At 38.2% G+C, this 20,179-nt stretch overlaps 1 protein-coding gene across 3 annotated transcripts in view; it reads left to right on the top strand.

The window, feature by feature from the left end:
• Positions 1-20,179, top strand: part of Crebrf (CREB3 regulatory factor) — a 51,029-nt gene that overhangs the window by 10,997 nt on the left and 19,853 nt on the right. For all 3 annotated transcript variants that reach the window (XM_005376348.2, XM_005376346.2, XM_005376347.2), the window contains exons 2-4: positions 9,261-9,450; positions 11,699-11,824; positions 13,287-14,370. In XM_005376348.2, the coding sequence (XP_005376405.1) occupies positions 9,442-9,450; positions 11,699-11,824; positions 13,287-14,370 (1,219 nt within the window). In that variant the 5' untranslated portion in view covers positions 9,261-9,441. The remainder of the gene's footprint in view (positions 1-9,260; positions 9,451-11,698; positions 11,825-13,286; positions 14,371-20,179) is intronic.

A 20,179-nucleotide genomic window follows, 5' to 3' on the forward strand; every position in this document is an offset into this window, starting at 1 on the left:
CTGTTTCAAAAACAACACAAAATAAAAAAACCCACCAAAAAATTGAAAAAAGTGAGTAAATTATAAAAGTCAGAGTCTCACTGTTGAAAATCCTTAATGGAGTGAAGTGGGATTATAACTCAAGGGTTTGGAAAACCAATAAGATCAGTCTACATTAACGTTCATTTATAGAATAGTGGAAGATGGGGTTGGAAAGAGTTTCATTTGTATCTTGACTATTTTGGCAATTATCCAAGAGTTGTTTGGGAGTTGTTGAAAACTTAGGAATGCAGTGTTAATATGATGTGAATGTGGAGAATAATTTTTTTTCTGAGACAGGGTTTTATCGTGTAGTACAGACTGGCCTGGAACTCACAGTGATTCTCCTGCCTCAGCCTCCTAAGTGCTGGGGTTAGTTCTGTGCCACTGTACCTGACTGGAGAATAATTTTAAAGTGAGTCCTAAGAATTGGAGAAATGGAAAGGATGGAGACCAGGAAGATTGTAGGGCAAAAAATATATATATATATTTTTGTGACAGGGTCTCACTATGTAGTGCAGGTTGGCCTTAAACTCGCTTATGTAGCCCAGGCTGGCCTCAAACTCATGGTGATCCTCCTGCCTCCACCTTCCAAGTGCTGGGATTACAGGTGTGTGCCACCATGCCCAGCTGTAGGACAAATACTGAAGTGCTAAATTTAAGATGATGAAAGCCAAGGAAAATTGAAGTGGAAAAGGCAAAGTCAAACATACAGTACAAAGTGGGCTGCATGTCTTTATTAAAGAGAATTGGCATTATTTAATAAAGCAGTTGGGGAGTGGGAAGAAAAGTGTCAAGACTGAGATGAAGCCTTCATCTTGTCAGAGAGTGATGATACTATCAACAGAGTAGGAGTGCTTGGATGCGTGGTAGCATGTTATGCATGAGGTGATAGAATGTGAACCCTGGAGATAACCTGGTCTCAAATGATAGGGCTCATGCATCCATGTATTTTGCCTGAAGATGTAGATTTAGGAGTCCTTTAGGCATCATTTTTGAGGGACTAAGTGTAGTCTCTGTGATGATAGGTTTGCTTAGAGGCACCCACTTACTGAACGACCTTGGACAAATCTCTTCTCTTTGCTGAACTTTTTTTATTAGTGTAAGAAGGATTTGATGGGTGTAGGGGTTAGGGACACTGATGATCCTTATACCGTGTTTATCTTGAGTGCTTCACTAAGATATTTTGCAAAATCCTGGCTCTTATTACTTCACCAAGTTTTATTAAGGTGCTTTGCGATCTCTAAATAGCCACACAGTGTTTTGTCTCCAGTGGTAAACAAGGGTGACTGGGTTAGAAATGCATTTTCTGCTTCTGTCTAGAATCATTCTATGCTCTTGTGCTCTGAATAGCTTAACTGCCAGGAATCTGTGCTGCAGAAAGGTTCCAATAGCTTTTAGTTGATAGTTTTCAGAAATAATAAGTAGCCCTTTTCTGTCCAAGTCCATTTGGTCCAAAGAGCTGCTTTAATGTTTTTTGTTGTTCTTGTTCTTAGCTCCCAAAGGGCTTTAACTAGATTTCCATATGTTGTCTCTGTAGCCCAAAGATTAAAGTTGGGCAGAAGCCTTTGGAATGAAATTGAATAAAATTCTGAGAGGTGTTGTGACCTCCTCCAAGACCTCACTGCAAGGAAAGATCACTTTTACATTGCATATCTTCTCTTAGTTCCTTAGGATTCTCAGTAAAATGTAGCATTAATTATTTTGTTTAATTAAATTTTTGTGGCAAACCTAATTCAACCCCTATATTTTTAGAATTCTGAGTAGGAGGATAAAAGGAGGCTGTTGGATTGACCCCAGCTGCGTAAAGGGTTTGCAAAGTCATGTGGCAGAAGGATCACAACTGTTAAGTACTGCTTTGGCTAGGAAAGTGATTTTTTTTTTTTTTACCCAATCTAAGGGAAAAAACATGTCTTCTCTTTCCTTACGTTTTCTCTTGCCCTGTATTCTATCTTAAAGACTAATAACAGCAGGACTTGGAAAACAAATATTGAGAACCTTGTTAGTAATTCCTGACATAAATTGTGCTATGTAATTTGAGATTTACTTGCCTGTGTATAAATTTTAGTCTGGAGAACTGCTATTGGAGGGTATAGTGATTTGCCTGCAGTTACGTTTATAGGATTCCTGTTACATACTAAAGGAGGATCTTGATTCCCATCTTTCCCCAATGTATTCCTTGTGTTAGGCTGCATTTACTTTCTCAGTAGCTTGGAGATTTTTGGATCACTGATTTCTTCTGTACTATGAAACAGGTAGTGACTTTATTTAGTAAGCATCAGAAGGACTGCTTTGTTCAACTCTTACAGAGTAGAGTCTTTTAAATTATTGAGTGGGACATACCATTATAGCAGGATAGATAGAATGTTTGTATGGCAGGTCGGTCTTAGTTTACTAAAGCCTTGGGGCAAACTGATAAGTTGTCTTTTTTGTCAAAGAAGTCTCATGGCATATACATATTGTGTAAGTTTTTAATTTAACATGTCAGTGGTTTGTATTTCTGCCTTTTTATTACTATTTTTTATCCTTATTACGTTTTTTGGTACAATTTAGATATACATAATGATCATAAGCATCATAGGGAATTTGTACCTGTACATGAAATATCCTGATTCCTCCTTTATTTTTCCAATCCCCTCCCCTCCCTTCAACCCCTCTTTCTCTCCTTATTTACAAGGCTTTGTTTCCATTTTATCCTCCTTTTATCATTTTTTCCTTTTCCCTTCCTTCCTTTCCCCTCCTCCTCCAGTTTCTCTTTCTTCTGAATAATTTCTATTTCACAATACCAATTGTACACTTGGTCCTCATTTGCACTTTCAGTTTCTCACACCAGAGAAACAATGTAATATTTATACATGTGTTTGTAATTTATTTCACTTTAAGGGCATGGTCTCAAGGTGCATCCATTTACCTAGAAATGTCTCAAGTTTGTCCTTCTTAATGGCTGAATAGTACTCCATTGTATAAAAAAACACTCATCTTTTTCATCTCTTCCTCAGTTGACAGGCATTTGGGTTTTTTGCAAGACTTAGCTGTTACAAGCTGTGCTGCTACAAACATGGGTGCACATATATCATGTGATAGAATTTTTTTTTTGTCTTTTTGAGTCAGGGTCTCACTGTGCAGTTCAGGCTGGCCTTGAACTCACTTATGTAGCCCAGGCTGGTCTCGAACTCACAATGATTCTCCTGCCTCAGCCTCCCAAGTGCTGGGATTACAGGCATGCGCCACCATGCCTGGCTGGTATGATGTTTTTAACTCTTCTGGGGAGATACTTGGGGGAGAGCTGGGTCAAATGGGACCTCTAGTCCTAGTTTTTTGAGGCATCTCCACACTGATTTCCACAGTGGATGCACCGATTCTACACTCCCACCAGCAGTGAAGACAGGTTGCTTTTTCCCCACAGCCCCACCAGCATTTGTTATCAGTCAGTTTCTTGATAATAACCATTTTTTTCTGGAGTGAGATGGAGTCTCAGCATTGTTTTATTTTGCATGTCTTGGATGACCAGTGATGTTGAACATTTTTTCATATATTTATTTGCCACTTGTATTTCTTTCTCAGAAGTGTGTATTCATCTCAGATGCCCATTTTTGGATTGGGTCTTTAAATTTGGGTGTCTAACTTTTTCAGTTCTTTATATGTTCTAGATATTAGTCCTTTGTCTGAGGGACAAGTAGCTAAAATTTTTTCCTACTCTATGTGTTGTCTTTTCACTCGTTGGTAGTCTGTTTTATTGTGCAGAAGCTTTTTAAATGCTGAGATCCCAGTTGTTGATTCTTTATAGTATCCCCCTTGTGAGTGGAGGTTTGTTCGTGAAATCTTTGCCTATACCTAAATCTTAAAAAGTTCTACCTATTCTCTCTCTTTTATCCCCTTCTCTGCCCTTCGGCCCTCTTTCACTTTTCTGTACCCATTCTCTTCATTTTCCATCTTTTCCCTTGCCTTTCTTATCCCTTCCCAGCTTTTTCCCTGCTTCCACCCTTCATTCCTTTGTCTCTTTCCATTCTTTTATAGATCTGGCATGCTTAAAGGCAACAGAGAGAAGACCAAAACCTCTGATCACATGAAAAAAAGTTGGCACAAATCAGCAAAGATTAGGAAAGATCAGTATAAACTGTGGTATATGAATTATCTAACCGTATAAATACATGGGTATTCTTTAGCTAAAAACTTAGAAAAAATTTTATTGAAGTAAAATGTACATAAAAGTTTCAACAATTTTTAACAATTCTAACTGTATAATTCTGTGTCATTAAGTACATTGACAGTGTTGCATAACCATTGTCACTGTATTTCCAGAATATTTTCATATCAGAATTTTGTTCCTTTTTTTATGGCTGAAGACCATTCGGTTGTGTATTTATACTGTCTTTAAAAATCTGTTCATCTAATGGTTTCTACTCTTGGCTGTTGTGAATAATGCTACTGTGAATATGGGTGTATACATATCTGTTCAAATGTTTGCTTTCGATTCTTTTAGGCATACAGTATTCCTAGAAATGGAATCACTGAATCATACAGCAATTCTATATTTAACTTTTGAGGCACTGCCAAACTATTTCTCACATCAGCTGCCCCAGTGCATTCTCACCAGCAATGCCTGACAGTTTCGATTTCTCTGTATCCTCAACAACACTGTTACTTTTCATTTTTTGGGTAATAGCCATCCTAATGGGTGTGTCAAAAATTTTTAAACATATACTCTGATGAATGTTGGGTGATTCATAGGGGCAGCTTACTATGATGAAGAACTGTTTCCTCCAGTTACTAAAGAGGCTCAGTGGCTTAAGCTAGTGTCATGTAAGAGAGGAGGTAGAGGGATTCTGGCTATTGCAGTATTTGCTTATTCAGAAGACACTTCATGTATAAAGAGGTTTTTTTGTTTCTTATGTAACTTATTTTTAATATGTAGATTCGGGAAGCTGAAATTCTCAGGTTCACAAAGGGGCACAATTTAGAAGCTGTTGGATATGTGTAAGCTGCTTGGGACACACAAGTCAGTTCTTGGATTTGGCTTTTAAAGTTATGATTAATGGTTTGAACAGACCTTGGGGATAAACCTTCTTTTTGTAAGAAGGTCCTTTTTGTTTTTTTGGTACTGGGAATAGAACTCAGGACCTTGCACTTGCCAGGCAGGCACTTGTGCCACTGAGCTATATCCCCGCCTTGTAAGAAGGTCCTTGACTGCACCTACTGTCTTATTTTATCTTTTCCTTGCCTAATGTACACTGTACATAGTAAGTCCAAACTGGTGTTCCAAGAACACCCCCAAGATGCAAACACACGCACACACAGTAGGACTTGATAGGAAAGGCTAAGAAGGAAATAAAAACTATAGCTGTCTTCAGATTGTACCATTGCTGCTTAAAAATTAGCCATTTGCTCCTCATTGCATCTGAGTTCTTTTTGTTTCAGGAGTGTTTTTTCATGCCTGGGAGGTGTTGTTATGATTTTTAATGCATCCAGGTACAGCAAATCTACTGGTGAATATTTAGATGGGCCACAGTTCGTTTTCCTCTTGAGAAACCCACAGAACTGTGTTGGGAACTGATGAGCCGTTGCTGCGGGGGAAAAAAAGGAAGTAGCTACTTGGGAAATTAGTCTTTCCCTGATTTTCACCTCTCTCTGGGAGAAACTAGTCTTCAGGGAAGGATGGAAGATTTTTATGACCAAATTTGGGAAATGATAATCTGCTTTGTTCACCTCTAGTGATTTATGTAATGTAAACAGCACCTTAAAGTTTGTAAGAATTCCTGCAGTAAATGCAGTAAACAGTGTTGTTTATTGTAGTGTTTTCTAGACCTCACCACTCTGATTTGAGTAACCATTTAAGATTCCTTGGAACAAATATTCCACCATTATAATGGAAATTGGGTCATTGTTGTTTTTTTCTTTTCTTTTTTCTCTTTCTCTTTCCTTCCTTCCTTTCTATTTCCCTTCCCTCCCTCCTCTCCTCCCTTCTCTGTCTCTGTCTCTGTCTCTGTCTCTGTCTCTCTCTCTCTCTGTCTCTCTCTGTCTCTGTCTCTGTCTCTGTCTCTGTCTGTCTCTCTCTCTCTCTCTCTCTCTCGCTAAATTTAAGTCCGGGCTGGCTTTAAACTTAAAATTCTCCTGCTTCAGCTTCCTTTGTAGCTGGGATTACAGATGTGCACTTACACAGAACATTGTTGTTGTTATATTTTAATATGAAAACTTCAAGTAAAATATGAATATTCTTAAGCCTGAAAAAGTGTGAATTCATCCTGAAAAGCAAGTTGTTACAGTTTCCTGTGTTACTCTGTCACCTAAAACATTAATGTCCTCTCTATGTATGGCTCTCAGGTATAGGATAGTTCTGGAGCAGTGTATCATTATGGAAGATGCTGTGTAGTGATAATCACTATTGAAGCTTTTATTCTTATATTTTTCTCCTTTTGGGTGGGAATTTTGTTCTTTGTGGGTATTTCACAATAAATATTTGGAACAGTACTAAGCATTTCTGGGGAATGGGTGAAAATATTGAGGGTAAGGATAATTTGTTGTGAACTGGGGTCATTAATTTTAGAGACTGTGAGAGCTTTATTACTGAAAAGGTGTCCCATTACTTGGCATAGAATTGGTCTTTCCCAGTCCTATTTGAGAGACTAAGAGAAGCAACTCTTGGGACCTTCAGTACCCAGGTGCACAACCTCAACCCTTTACTTAGTGGATACCATTTTGGGAAGCAGCACTTTTTAAAATATTTAGCCTTGCTGCCAAAAAATGTCACAAATGTTGAGTTTCTGAGCTGGACTATCTGTAGAACAAAGAAAGCATTGGCAAAATATACTTGTTGGTGATAATCATCTTTCTAAATTTATTTTATTACTACTTCCTAGTAATCTTATCAATTCTCATAGTATCCGTACTCTATAGTTAAGATAATAACTTAGATCTCAGATCAGAGAGCTAAGGCATAAACTTAAGTAACTTGCTTTAATTCATAAGGCTTTTTAGTTGAATGATGAAATCAAAACTGAAATCAATTCTACCTCCCAAACAAGTGCTTTCCTTTTTTTTTTTTTTTTTTTCTAACTATATTAAATGATGTTTATTTTGATGTTTTAAAATAAAATTTCAAAGAAATGTTTGAATTTGTATGAAAGTTTCATGATTTAAATAACTCTATAGTCAGGAGAGAGTCATGGGGTTTTTTTAGCTAGATAATATTTTGGGGTTTACTTATATATTTTAAATTATTTTCTAATGTTTATTAATGTTTCATTTTGGTAGGTTCATACATGCACGCAACATATTTTGATCATTTTAACCCTCCTTTATCAGCCCCTTACACTGTCCTCCTTGTTTTGTTTTATTTTTGTGTGTTTGGTTTTTTTGAGACAGGATTTCTCTGTGTAGTCCAGGCTGGCCTCAAATTTGCAATTATCCTTCCTCAGCCTCCCAGGTGCTGGGGTTACAGGTGTGTGTCATGATTCCCAGCTTCCCTAAAGATGAGGCAAATGAAGTTTAGAAAGATTCTTACTCAGTGTTGTATAGTTTGCAAGTGAAAGCTGTGTGTAAAACTTAGCCGTTTTTAAATTTAGCATTTCCCTGGTAAACTAAGCTGCGGGCAGGCAGTTACTTTTGGTAGATAGTAAGTATACGTTGAATAGGACTCAGTCTGGTTTGAGTCCATAGTCCTGTTGCTAGTAAGGGTAAATTTTCAGTTTTTATTTATTTTTAAATTTTTTAAGACAAGATTTCACTATGTAGTTCAGCCTGGCCGTGAACTCACTACATAGGCTAGGCTGGCCTCAATCCATTTTTTATAGCATGTCAGACCTTTCTCCTAGAAAAATCTAAGTTATAAGCCAGGATTGTATGAGTCCATTTTATTGAATATGTGACTTGAATTCGATCCCTTCTTGGGATCTAGGTAGTAGGTCTTGAAAAGGTTACTGATCTTACTTCTCACAAGAATCAAGGCAAGAGTTAGGACTGCGACTGCATTTCAGTGGTAGGACGAAGGCATAGGGTAATCTGAACAAGAACTTTGGTGGATGCTAGGACCAATCCATTTAGATTGATTCATTGTTTCTAGGGCCAAGCTGGACACTAGATACTGTTTTTTAGGCTAGTTCAGTGATCTGAGAATGGAAGCCCACCAGAAATAGACCAGGAAATACAAATTGTAGTCCATTTATTAATTTGATTAGTAGAACAGTTATTGAGAACAGTTCTTGAGTCCCTTTTCATGTTTTATTTAGTTAGCAAGAGTTCTTTGAAATCGAAATAATCTACCTACCACTCTAGCCCAGAGAATGTGGGAATTATAGGGAGCACATTTAATTGAACTCTTTACGTTTGAGAAAATGACACTGCACTGCGTGAGATGGATAGGGCAGCAGTCCTTAAACTTTAGGGAGGCTCAGATTACTTATGGGCTTATTAAATCAATTTGAGTGAGACCCATTCTTAAGGTTTCTGTTGTGGGACTGGTGCCCAAGATTTTTGGATTTTAACAAATTTCTGGATTGATGCTGATGATCCTGGGCAAAGTACTAATTTAGAAGAAGAGATTGCAGCCCTTCTATTTAGTTCTTCCTAATTAAGGTCTTCATATATAGAGATAGGTAATGGACATTTAAATCTCTACCTCTTAACTACTCTGTGACAGATGGTTTAGAATCATAAATTTTAATTTAACCCCTGAAACTATTGTGCAGAGTGGTCCTCACTTCTGTTTCCCAACATACACTCTTCTAAAACATGAAATAATTCTTCTGTCATAGTTTCTACTTATAACTCGGACAATAATGTTGATATATAAACCATTTAAGCATGATTTTATTTAATGTAGAGGATTTATTAAATTCTAGTGTATTAGGTATTCATTACTATTCTTACAGAGTTATGAAAGATAAAATGTAGATTAATTTAGCAGTAATAATTATACAGTAGATGGAGTTAATATTGAGATATTTTCTCATAAATATAAAGTAAAAGAGGTTCAATATAATGTATATTGTTTCAGATCACAGGAAAGGTAAGGTGCTATTTGGTTGCAGTGGTTTTTTAGAATGTTACTGGTTAGTTATTGAGCAACCCTGTTTTAGAAGCAAACAAGTGAAAAAATGGTGAAATTCAAAATAGTAAGTGCTAGGACACGACTAAAATCCCATAAGACTTACTGCTTAGTGTATAGTATTCTTTGTTAATGTTGTTTTCAAAAGGTTAACTTGTTTCAGTGAAGCACAGTGAAATTACTCTGTGTTGTTTGACAGAATTGCACAGAATTTTTAAAAAGAAAAAAGCAGTGAGCCAATCAATTGAATTGAAGGATTCTGGGGAAACCTGCTCTTTACTGTGAAAATCATCTTGGAATTAAAAGTAAAGCTGGAAAGAAATTTACAAACGAGAAAAAAAAGGAGTTTGGAATTGGACACACAGGATCTGGGCTTGGAAATGCCTCAGGTAAATCATACAGAGTAGATGCAAAGTTTTTATTTTTTTTCTTGAAAGTCAGTACTGTTGGTTTTGTAAATTCTCTGATTCTTAACACAATTTGACATACTACTTTTGTTTCTGATCTCAGCTAGCTTTGAATACATGTCCTTTCTTTCATTGCTTTAACTTACATTTTTGTGTTTGTGACAGCTTTTAACTTTGATGAATTGGATATATGAAGCAGAGTGAATAAGTAGGTTAGGTGGGTAGATCTGCTAGCTTTATGGGAATTAAACCAGTTCCCCTCAAAATTAGCTTGCCTCAGTAACCCCTTTAACATCTCCGCTGACTTCTTGTTTCCCACTCTTCCCTACTATTTATGACAGTTTAAAACAGGTATCTAGCTGAGACAAGTAGGAACTGAAGTCATCTTGCTCTTGTGTTCTGAGTTGCCTCCCTCAATGCAAGAGGGAGGTGCTGGTGAAATATAAAGCACCAGAGCCTGGTGCTAACAAATCTTGCTTGGGTTTTCAGGTGTGGGCAGTGATCAACCCCCAGATGTAAGAAGCTGGACCTTGGGGTTAGTCCCTGGGGACTAGCCATAATCATTGGCCCCAGAAATGCACCTGTTGTCTGTACCTGGCTCTATACAGCACTGGTTTAGAAGTAAGAGGAAGCAGTGGGGGACTTAGCCTCCTCACCTCATTTCTCTGTTATACACACATGCACACCTTGAAAAACATGTCCAGGAATGATTGTAGTACAGCATTTACTTTGGATTGATCAGTTTGGGTTGGAGGTGATCACTGAAACAATAAATACTAGTTCCCATTCTGCTTATCCAAACTCCTTTCCTTCCCTTTCCAGTGATTAGCGCTCAACCCTCCCCAGTGTTTGTTTCAGTGTTGGGGAGAAACAGAAATAATGAGCTGGCAGGGGCTCTGAAGAAGGGCCTTGTGTGAGGTCATGTAGAACTATCCTTGAGTGCAGGGAGTCAGGGAGGCTGGCAGCAGAAACAAAGAGGAAATGATAGTAGATTTAAAAAGAGCAGAGGACTCCCTCTACCCTAATCCCTGTGCGGAGTAGATTGCGTATCCTCTTTTAGACTTCTTGCCCAAACAAGATTTAGTTTGCTTTTTATAGAATACTTGAATTGAGGATTATACAACTTTTTTTCTCAAGCTGCAGTTTTCTAGAAAGAAAGGTCCTATAGGTTTGAAAGGGCTAGGGAAAATGAAAGAAAGGAAAAAAGAAATGGGAGGGGAAATGTCATACGGAAAGTCTTCCTCCTGGTAAAGAGAAGGTATATGAATAGAAGAATATAAGGAGATGATAGCATTTTTAAAAATTTCTCCAGAAACTTGCAGAGAAAAACAAAGCAGCAGAGGGAAAAAATCAATTCTTTCTTATCCTCTTCCCTCACTGGAGGGTAGATTTCAGAGTGAGGCCTACTTTTTGAGCCACTGTAAGAGTGTGAACCCTGACTTCAGAGTGAACATCTATCTTTAAAAGATGTTGAAATGTAAAAAAGGGAATAGAAAAAAAAGGGAGAAATTAACTGTGAGAACTGAGGCGTTTTTGCTGTTGTTGTTTTTTGTTTCTTGGGTGTTTCTTTTCTTTTCTTCTCTTTTGGAGACAGGGTCTTGCTATGCAGTTCAGACTGGCCTTGAGCTCACTTTGTAGCCCAGGCTGGCCTCGAACTGGCAAAGATCCTCCTGCCTCAGCCTCCTGAGTGCTGGGATTACAGATATATGCGCCACCATGCCTGGCTGAGGCTATTTTGTTGACCTTCTTTTGGGCTAAAGATGACTAAATTGTCTTACAGTTTCTTTTGGGAAATAAAACACTGGACACTCTTAAAAGTACAGAGTGAGACCTCTGCAGACTCCAGAAAATGGCAAAAAGTTCTCTGCTTGAAGTGGGAGTTAGAACAGAGAGTGTTGTTAGAGAAGGATTTGAAAAGATGTTGCATAGCTAAATAAAGATGTTACATGCTGATTCTGGTGGCTAAATAAACTTAAAAATTTTCAGAAGTTGGCTACTTTTAACAGTTGCTACTCCTTTTTTTTTTTTTTTAACTGTTTTTAATGCATGTTAGGTATTTTCCTCGTCTTAAGTCCACAGTTCAATGCTAGTTGAAACTCTTAAATACAGTAGAAAAATACAGAATTAATTTCTGAAAATAAATTACTTAGGGGAGGTAAGAGTGGGGCTTATGTGTTATAAATTGGTCTTAAAGTGGTCTTTAACATTCTGAAATGAAAATCTGTTGTAGCCTAGTGTAAGCGGAATGGATCCGCCTTTTGGGGATGCCTTTCGAAGCCACACCTTTTCGGAACAGACTCTAATGAGCACAGATCTCTTAGCAAACAGTTCTGATCCAGATTTCATGTATGAACTGGTAAGCAACATTTTCTTGGTTTTAGCTTTTGATTGATTTGAGGTAAAACTGTTGTAGTATAGTTCTTCAATCTATAAATGTTTGAAAAGGAAAAAAAGATCTGTTTGGGCCAGGTTTGATTCTTGGAGTATAGGCCTAGTAATTTTAGAAGTGGGCACATCAAAGATGGTAAGAATGAAGATCATCTAAATATCTTCAAGTCCAGTTTTTCATGAGAAGAAGAAATTTTTTAAAAAAATGTTGAGCTGGATGCGGCAGAACGTGCCTATAATCCCAGCACTCTGGAAGCTGAAGCAGGAGGATTGCTGCAAGTTTAAGAGCAGCGTGAACTCTACATAGTGAGACCCTGCTTCCAAAATTAATCAACTCTTAGGACTATTTTACTTCCTATACCCAAGAATTGTTAAAAGGTCTTGGAACAGATCTTATCCTATAGCTGAATTGCAGTTTTCTCTGAGTTGTTCTTTGCCTCATTACATAAGTTCCTGCTTAAGAAGATACATCCTTTTGTAATGAAGGTAAGGTCCTCATTAGTTGCTTTTTTTTTTTGAGACAGGGTCTCACCATATTGCCCACACTGGCCTGTAATAGGCAATCTTTTTGCCTTAGCCTTCCGAGTGTCAATATCATTATTTGGTGCTTTTTTGTGTATGTGGTACTAAGGATTAAACCAGAGCAAGAGCTCCACCACTGAGCCTAATCTCCAGCTCCACCTCTCTTTTTTGAGACAAGGTCTAGCTACATAGACCAGGCTTCGTTTACACTGACAACCTCCTGCCTCAGCCTCCCAAGTTCTGGGGTTACAGGTGTGTGCCACCATACCTAGATCCGTTTGTTGTTTGTTTGTTTGGGGGACAGGTCTTTCTATGTAGTGCAAGCTAGCCTTGATCTTGTTTACGTAGCCCAGGCTGGCCTTGAACTCACTGTGACACTCTTTCCTCAACCTCCTGAATGCTGGGATTACAGGCATGAGCCACCATGCCTGGCTCCAGCTGTTTTAAAAATTATTCTAGTTTTCAGACAATTGTCTTGCTAAGTTGCCTAGGTTGGCCTTGAACTTTTGATCCTCTTCAGTGACCCAAGTAGCTTGCATTACAGGCATGTACATCACACCCAGTTCATTTGCTTCTTAATTGAAGCTTATTCCTAAAGACCCCAAATCCTCCTAAGACCAAGAACTTAAATTTATTTCAGGAAGAATATTTATGGTAAAGCTTAAGAGCTCTTGACATTTGGACCATACTCAAACCTCACAACATTATATTTTCCCTCTTTTTTTTTTCTTGGCAAGTAAATGATGATGTATATGGAATAGCACAGTGTCATGTCAGTAGCCTTTATCTTAAAACAGACCATAGGTAGAGCACTGATTTATCATTTTGATATATGCAAGTGAAGACGGAGGCAAATATTTGCTTACTAAAATATAGTGTGTGATTGTCTTTTTTTAAACTTTTCTTAGGATAGAGAGATGAACTACCAACAGAATCCTAGAGACAGTTTCCTTTCTTTGGAGGACTGCAAAGACATTGAAAATCTGGAGTCTTACACAGATGTCCTGGATAATGAGGGTACTTTAACCTCAAACTGGGAACAGTGGGATACATACTGTGAAGACTTAACTAAGTACACCAAACTAACCAGCTGTGACATCTGGGGAACAAAAGAAGTGGATTACTTGGGTCTTGATGACTTTTCTAGCCCTTACCAAGATGAAGAGGTCATAAGCAAAACTCCAACTTTGGCTCAGCTTAATAGTGAGGACTCTCAGTCTGTTTCTGATTCCCTTTATTACCCTGACTCACTTTTCAGTGTCAAACAAAATCCCTTGCCCTCTTCATTCCCTGGGAAAAAGATCACAAGTAGAGCAGCTGCCCCTGTGTGTTCTTCAAAGACTCTTCAGGCTGAGGTTCCTTTGTCAGACTGTGTCCAAAAAGCAAGTAAACCCACTTCAAGCACACAAATCATGGTGAAGACCAACATGTATCATAATGAAAAGGTGAACTTTCATGTTGAATGTAAGGACTATGTAAAAAAGGCAAAAGTAAAGATCAACCCAGCGCAACAGAGCCGGCCCTTGCTGAGCCAGGCTCATACAGATGCAGCAAAGGAGAACACATGCTACTGTGGAGCTGTAGCAAAGAGACAAGAAAAAAAGGGAATGGAACCTATTCAGGGTCATGCCACTCCCGCTTTGCCTTTCAAAGAAACCCAGGAACTATTACTCAGCCCCCTACCTCAGGAGGGTCCTGGGTCAGTTGCTGTAGGAGAGAGTAGCAGCGTTTCTACTAGCATGTCGATCTCAGATTCATCCCAGAAAAAAGAAGAGCACAATTACTCTCTTTTTGTCTCCGACAACTTGGGTGAACAACCAACCAAAGGCAATCCTGAAGAGGATGAGGAAGATGAGGAGGATGTTGATGATGAGGACCATGATGAAGGCTTTGGCAGTGAGCATGAACTCTCTGAAAATGAGGAAGAAGAAGAAGAAGAGGATTATGAAGATGACAAAGATGATGATATTAGTGACACATTTTCTGAACCAGGTATTATAATTCTTGGAGGCTTACTAAATTGACCTGTTGTTGTTTTGAAATAGAAAGTTTTGTTTTGATAGATGCTTTGTTTTAGTTGGGGGATAAATTAGTTAGTAGCTTGACTTGGATATGTAACTTCTTTTTTCTATTCAAACAGCTTTAAAATGACCACTTTTGCTTATATAGTAGTCCATGTGATAGTGCCCTGAGAGCTTATTGTTGTCTTATGTTACGTGACCTGATTGGTCACGCTCTTGAGTGGTTGTGCAAAGATGCCAAGACTGATGCCTTAAAATGTATTCCTGTTTGTGCACATGCCCCTCTGTTATGGTTGAGATAAATTAGGAGTATCTAAGATGGTGCACCAAGTGATGTTCACATTATTCATTCCTAAAACAAAGCCTCGTTGATGAATAATGCAAAGCAAGCATTTTGTATGTGTAGCATTTCATTTCCATACTCTCTATTTAAGAAAACACATGCTAGAATTTCATAAACATGAAGGGGGTTCTGCTTTACTTATACTGTGTATAATGTGCACAAGTAAAAGGGCCAAAGAAAAATGAAACCTGTGGGAAACTGATTCATTTCAGCATTTATATGCTTGCGCCATTGCCAGTAGTTGACTGGTATAGTTTGTTTATGAAAATGGCATTGCCAGTGGAACATAGTTTTAAAGTGTGTAAAGAAGTGAAGATCTTCAAATTTAAGCAAAAGTTACTTCCTTCAAAGCAGTATTGATATTAATAATTCTGTGTCAAACTAGATTATTTTATTTTATTTTTTGGGGTTTTTTGTTTTGTTTTGTTTTGTTTTCCGGTACTGGGAATCGAACTCATGTCCTTGCGCTTGCCAGGCAGGTGCTGTGCTGCTGAGCTAAATCTCCAGTCCCTGAACTAGATTTTTTTAAAATAAATTTCATTAATTATCAAAGAGAGCTCCCCCTTCTTTCTTTGTGGTACTGAGAATTGAACCTTGGGCTTTCCCACTGAGTTATATCCCCAGCCCTTTTTTATTTTTCGACACAGGATCTTATTGAGTTGTTCAGCTGGGGTCACACTTGGGGTCCTCCTGCCTCAGCCTCAGGGCTAGAGTTACAAGTGTGTGCCACTATACTGGCTTCAAAGGGAGCCCTTTTATTTTTTGATTGCTAGAATTTCAGGGAGTCTAATACTGATGCTTAATTTTCTGGAAGATTTTTACTGTATTGTAGCCTGTGAAGCACTAATGTTGCTTGAAGACTTTTCACTTTTGGTTAAATCTTTTTGTTACAAAAGTGCTTAGGTATATGCAATTGATAGAAATAAGTTCCTTGATTTGGATGGAGTTTTAAGTAAGTAAAAGATACTTTTAGGTGTAATGAAGATAAAAAGGGAATAGGCCCTTTTCTGTGGTCTACTTTAGAACTCTGTAGAGTTTAGATAGAGCAGTTATCTTTTCTACTTATAGGAAAGTTTTTGTCTTGGCAAATTAATAAAACCTGCATTGAGAGGTTTAAAGAAAACTTGTCTTGGCAAAAGGGGGTAGTTTATATAGCTCCCCTCCCCAAGGAAGGTCATAGTACTCTCTGTGTGTGGTCTTTAAAATCAGATACATCAGACCTGTGTGTGTGTGTGTTTGTGTTTGTTTTGCAGTGGTGTCTGTTGTGTAGACTGGCCTTGAATCTGGGGGTTAAAACAGTCCACTTTGCCTCAGCCTCTAGAATACCTGGGACTGCAGGTGTATGCTCTCATGCCCAGCCAGTCCTATTAATTTGTCTCCTGTTTAGGATTAGGGTAGAAGGGCAGAGGAAAAGGAGACAAAGAAAAGACAGGAAATTACAAGCTGGTACAAATCCCGCCATTACCAAGGCAGTCCATACTGTTTACTCCACTTTCAAAATTGTTCTTGTCAGCCAGTTGTGGTGGCACAAATCTGTAATCTTAGCACTTTGGAGGCTGAGGCAGGATTGCTGTGAGTTGAGTCCAGCTCGCGTTGCTTAATGAGTTTGAGGCCAATCTGGGGAGGCCCTGTTTATGTTTAACGTCCTTAAGATTCTTTTGAGTTTCGTAGATTTGGATACTTACTTCCTTTTCCAGTGATCATTTCTTTAAATGAACCTTCAACCACTTTCTCTTTTTCTGTTCCACCTAGTATTTCTATATTGTTTCACTTCATGATATCCCTTAAGTCCTGTAGCCTTTTGTCAATCCTTTTCATTTTTATTTCTTGTCCCTGTAATAGGGTAATTTCAAATAAACCTGCTGCTTGAGTTTGCCGATTCGTTTTCTGTTTGATCAAGTCTGCCATTGAAGCTCTGTGGAATTTTTCAGTTTTAAGTAACTGTTCTTCAGCTATAAAACTTCTACTTGTTTCTATTTTATGGTGTCTGTTTCTTTGTTGAAGTTCTCATTTTGTTCATGTATTGTTTTCCTGATTTTATTTAGTTACCTGTGTTCTTTTATAATCCACTGAATTTCTCTATCAGTATTATTTTTAATACCATTTCTTAGATTCCCATTTATTTTAGGTCAATTACTGGTGCTTTATTTTTGTTCGTTAAAAATCTGTGTACCTCATCTAGTCTTTACAGACTGACTTTGCCATGGAAAGTCCTTCATTAATTTTATCCAGAGATTCATGGCAAGTTAGCTGACAAGGCTCATATGCAGGCTTGCTGCTGTAGGCATGGAGTACTCTGGCCTTTTGCCTGACTCATTGGGCAGTAGAGCTTGATGCCTCCGACCATAGGGGGTGTCCTGGTGCCTGGGCCCATGGGGACCAGCCAGAAATATGGGTTCGTGGGACCTGACCTGACCTGACCTGACAGAGGTAGGCATGGGTCCTGGATCTATAGAGGCATACTGGGACTTACAACCTAGTTCTGTGGCACTGCCTTCTGGATCCCCAGGAAGTGTCTTGGAGCTTGGGGCTGATGCTTTTTGGACTTTATTTTGTCTTCTTTCAGAGTCTTTCTCTGTACTCCAGCCTGGTCTTTACATGTTCCCACCGACTTGAACCACTGGCGATTCAGTATATGTATCACTGTCTCTCAGGCAGCTTCTACCACTGGTGGTACAAATGGACTAATCACTTTTACCAGTATTTTTACTGATAAAATTAATAAATAGAACAGCCCTGTATTTACCACCACTTGGTTCTAACTGCCCGGAAGCAAGACATATGAATTATAACCTCGATGTGAATATATGAGCTCACTGTGTACTCCATTCAAGGGTAGCCTTGAATTTTCAGTTTCTCCTGTCTCAGCGTCCCAAATGCTGCAGCTACAGGCATGCACCACTATACCTGGTCTTTTCTTTTAATTTCAACTCCACTTAAAATTCACTTGATTCTATCTGGATAAATGTGTTGAGAGATGAAGAGGTGCATGAAGAGTAGTTAAGGTAAATTGACCCCTATTTCCATGTTGGTTTTTTTTTTTTTTTTTGCTTTTTGACTCGTACAGGGAAAGAGAGTAAGTTTCATAGTTGGCCTTGTCCTGTCATGCCGCTTCCTTCTCCCACATACCTCATAGAATAACCCTTGTTCTTTAGCACCTAGCCAGTGGCTTTAACATTAGCTGGCACTTAGCAGGATCAAGTTCTCTTCTTGGACCTATTTAATAATGTTGACTGTTTGGATGGCATTTAAATTCATTCACTTCCAAATGACTCGAAGTAAAATCCTTTTGGTTTGTTAATGCTTTAACCATAAAATTAACACAGCTTTATGGTATTATTTGAGCTTTATTCACATTTGCTAATGAAAAGTTCCCTTTTTCTTGAAAAGAAAAGCTAAACAAGCAGTTTCAGGGATGCAAAAATGAATTAGAAAGAAAAGAAAAAAATCTTTAAATAAAAAAGTAAGGCTAGATCCTTCAGAGTGCTAGTTTTAGGGGAGGTGATTGGTTTAATTTGTAGCTGGTGGCTTACAAGGGCTCTTTTATGATGACTAGCTCCCTTGATGCTGTTTCTTGGCAGATGGCTACAAGAGTTCATGAAACTACAGAGTTCCAGGAAAGGTGCAAAATAGAGTTTCAGTCCCTATTCTGGAGAGACTGCCAAATTTTAATAGAGCCTATTCTGTGGACAAGCTACAACTGTTTGGGGTTGTGAGATTACATGGTTCTAAGACTAAGAATTGGGACCCTAGAAAGAGTTTGTTTGTAATCCCCACTAAACCTTTTTACAGTTGACTTTACCAGTTTAATAGCAATAGTCTGCACTAACCAGTGATGGGAATTTTAGGCAGTAAATGATGTTTTTGACCTTCTTTTGCTAATCATATCAGAAAGGAATGAGTTCGATCATTATAGTGATATATGAAACAAAAAAGAAGGAAAAGAATCCATGGAATATGTTGCAGTACTTTACATTTACAAAAAACAAATAGAAAAACAGGGCAGCTTGCTTTCAGCATTCATTTAATTTTCAGCAGTCAAGAATGATTATATTTTGTAAATGGAAATACCACTACTAAAATGGGAATGATATACAAATAGAATGTTGTCTTTTGTTTCCAAAAATTATTGATATACCAGGGCAATGTGAAAATAATAATAAAAGCAAGGTATTTCATGGCAAACTTTGGGGATAAGGGTAGGACTAATCCGTGAGTTATCTTGGGGTAAGTGCTGCTGGCAAGTATTCTGAGGCAAATGGGAAATGGCTTAAACAGAATCATTTATATAAAAGTTTTTAAGTATCTACTTTTGAGTCAGGCACTGTTCAGTATTATTAGCTATACAGAGACGAATGGGTTTGTTGAGAGAGGTGATTTCTAGTATCCTGCCCACACACATGCACAGCGTCAGAGATTGAACCCAGGGCCTCAAATTGCTAGGCAAGTGCTCTATCACTGAGCTATACACCCAACTCATTTCAGTCTTTCATGCTTATGTGTACTGTGATCTGTCAAGAATCAGATGAAGGATCAGAGTTCCGTTTCTATTTCTTTCTTTTTTTTTTTTTTTTTTTTTTTGTCTTTTTGAGGCAGGGTTTTGTTTTGTAGTTCAGGTTGGCCTTGAACTCTCTTTGTGGGAATTCACAGTGATCCTCTTGCCTCAGCCTCCTGAGTGCTGGGAGTACAGGTGTGCTTTACCATGCCTGGCCAGATCAAAGTTTTTTAAAAGTTATTTGACCACAAAATTCACTTGGTTGTAAAGCTTTATCTTATGGTAATAGTGTTCCTTAGAACATACTTTGGAAAACATTCAATGCCCCTAAATCGTATTAGACCAGTGATCTGAGGATGTAATTTTTCTGTATTCTACTTAATCACTATAGTTTCTATATTGAATAATGGATGGCTTTAGGCAACAAATCCTCTGTGTGCATATGTATGTGTGTGTATGTATGCCTGTGTGTGTGTCACAAAGAAGGAAGGGAGACAGAGAGGGAGAGATGGTGAGTGCATGGTATATACACCTAGAAAAGGTTAATATGTTAAGTCAGAGGAAACTTAAATACTTCTTTGGAAAAAGACATATGTAAGTAAGTAAAACTAGTAATTAAGTTGGGTGAGGCAAAAGAAATGCAAATTTTCATGAGTCTTTGAACTTAACATGGAATATATATGAGTAAAATCCAGTCAGGCCATTTAAGAAGGTAGGCACAGGAGAAGTGGGAAGTCCACTTGTAGCTAGAATCTTGAGTCACTGCGGCCTGATTCAATACCAGCTCTTCCAGATCCTGTCAGCCCACAGTGAATATGCTCATTTGCTCAAATGGGGTTAATAATTTCTTGCTTAACAGGTTCTTAGAAGTCAGATGATGCACAATATATGAGTACATTAAGTGAAGTGGGAGGTGTTTTGTTTGAGGAGAGGCAAAGATAG

Source organism: Chinchilla lanigera, unplaced genomic scaffold (assembly GCF_000276665.1).
Source record: "Chinchilla lanigera isolate Chin_1 unplaced genomic scaffold, ChiLan1.0 scaffold00007, whole genome shotgun sequence".
NCBI lineage: Eukaryota > Metazoa > Chordata > Mammalia > Rodentia > Chinchillidae > Chinchilla > Chinchilla lanigera.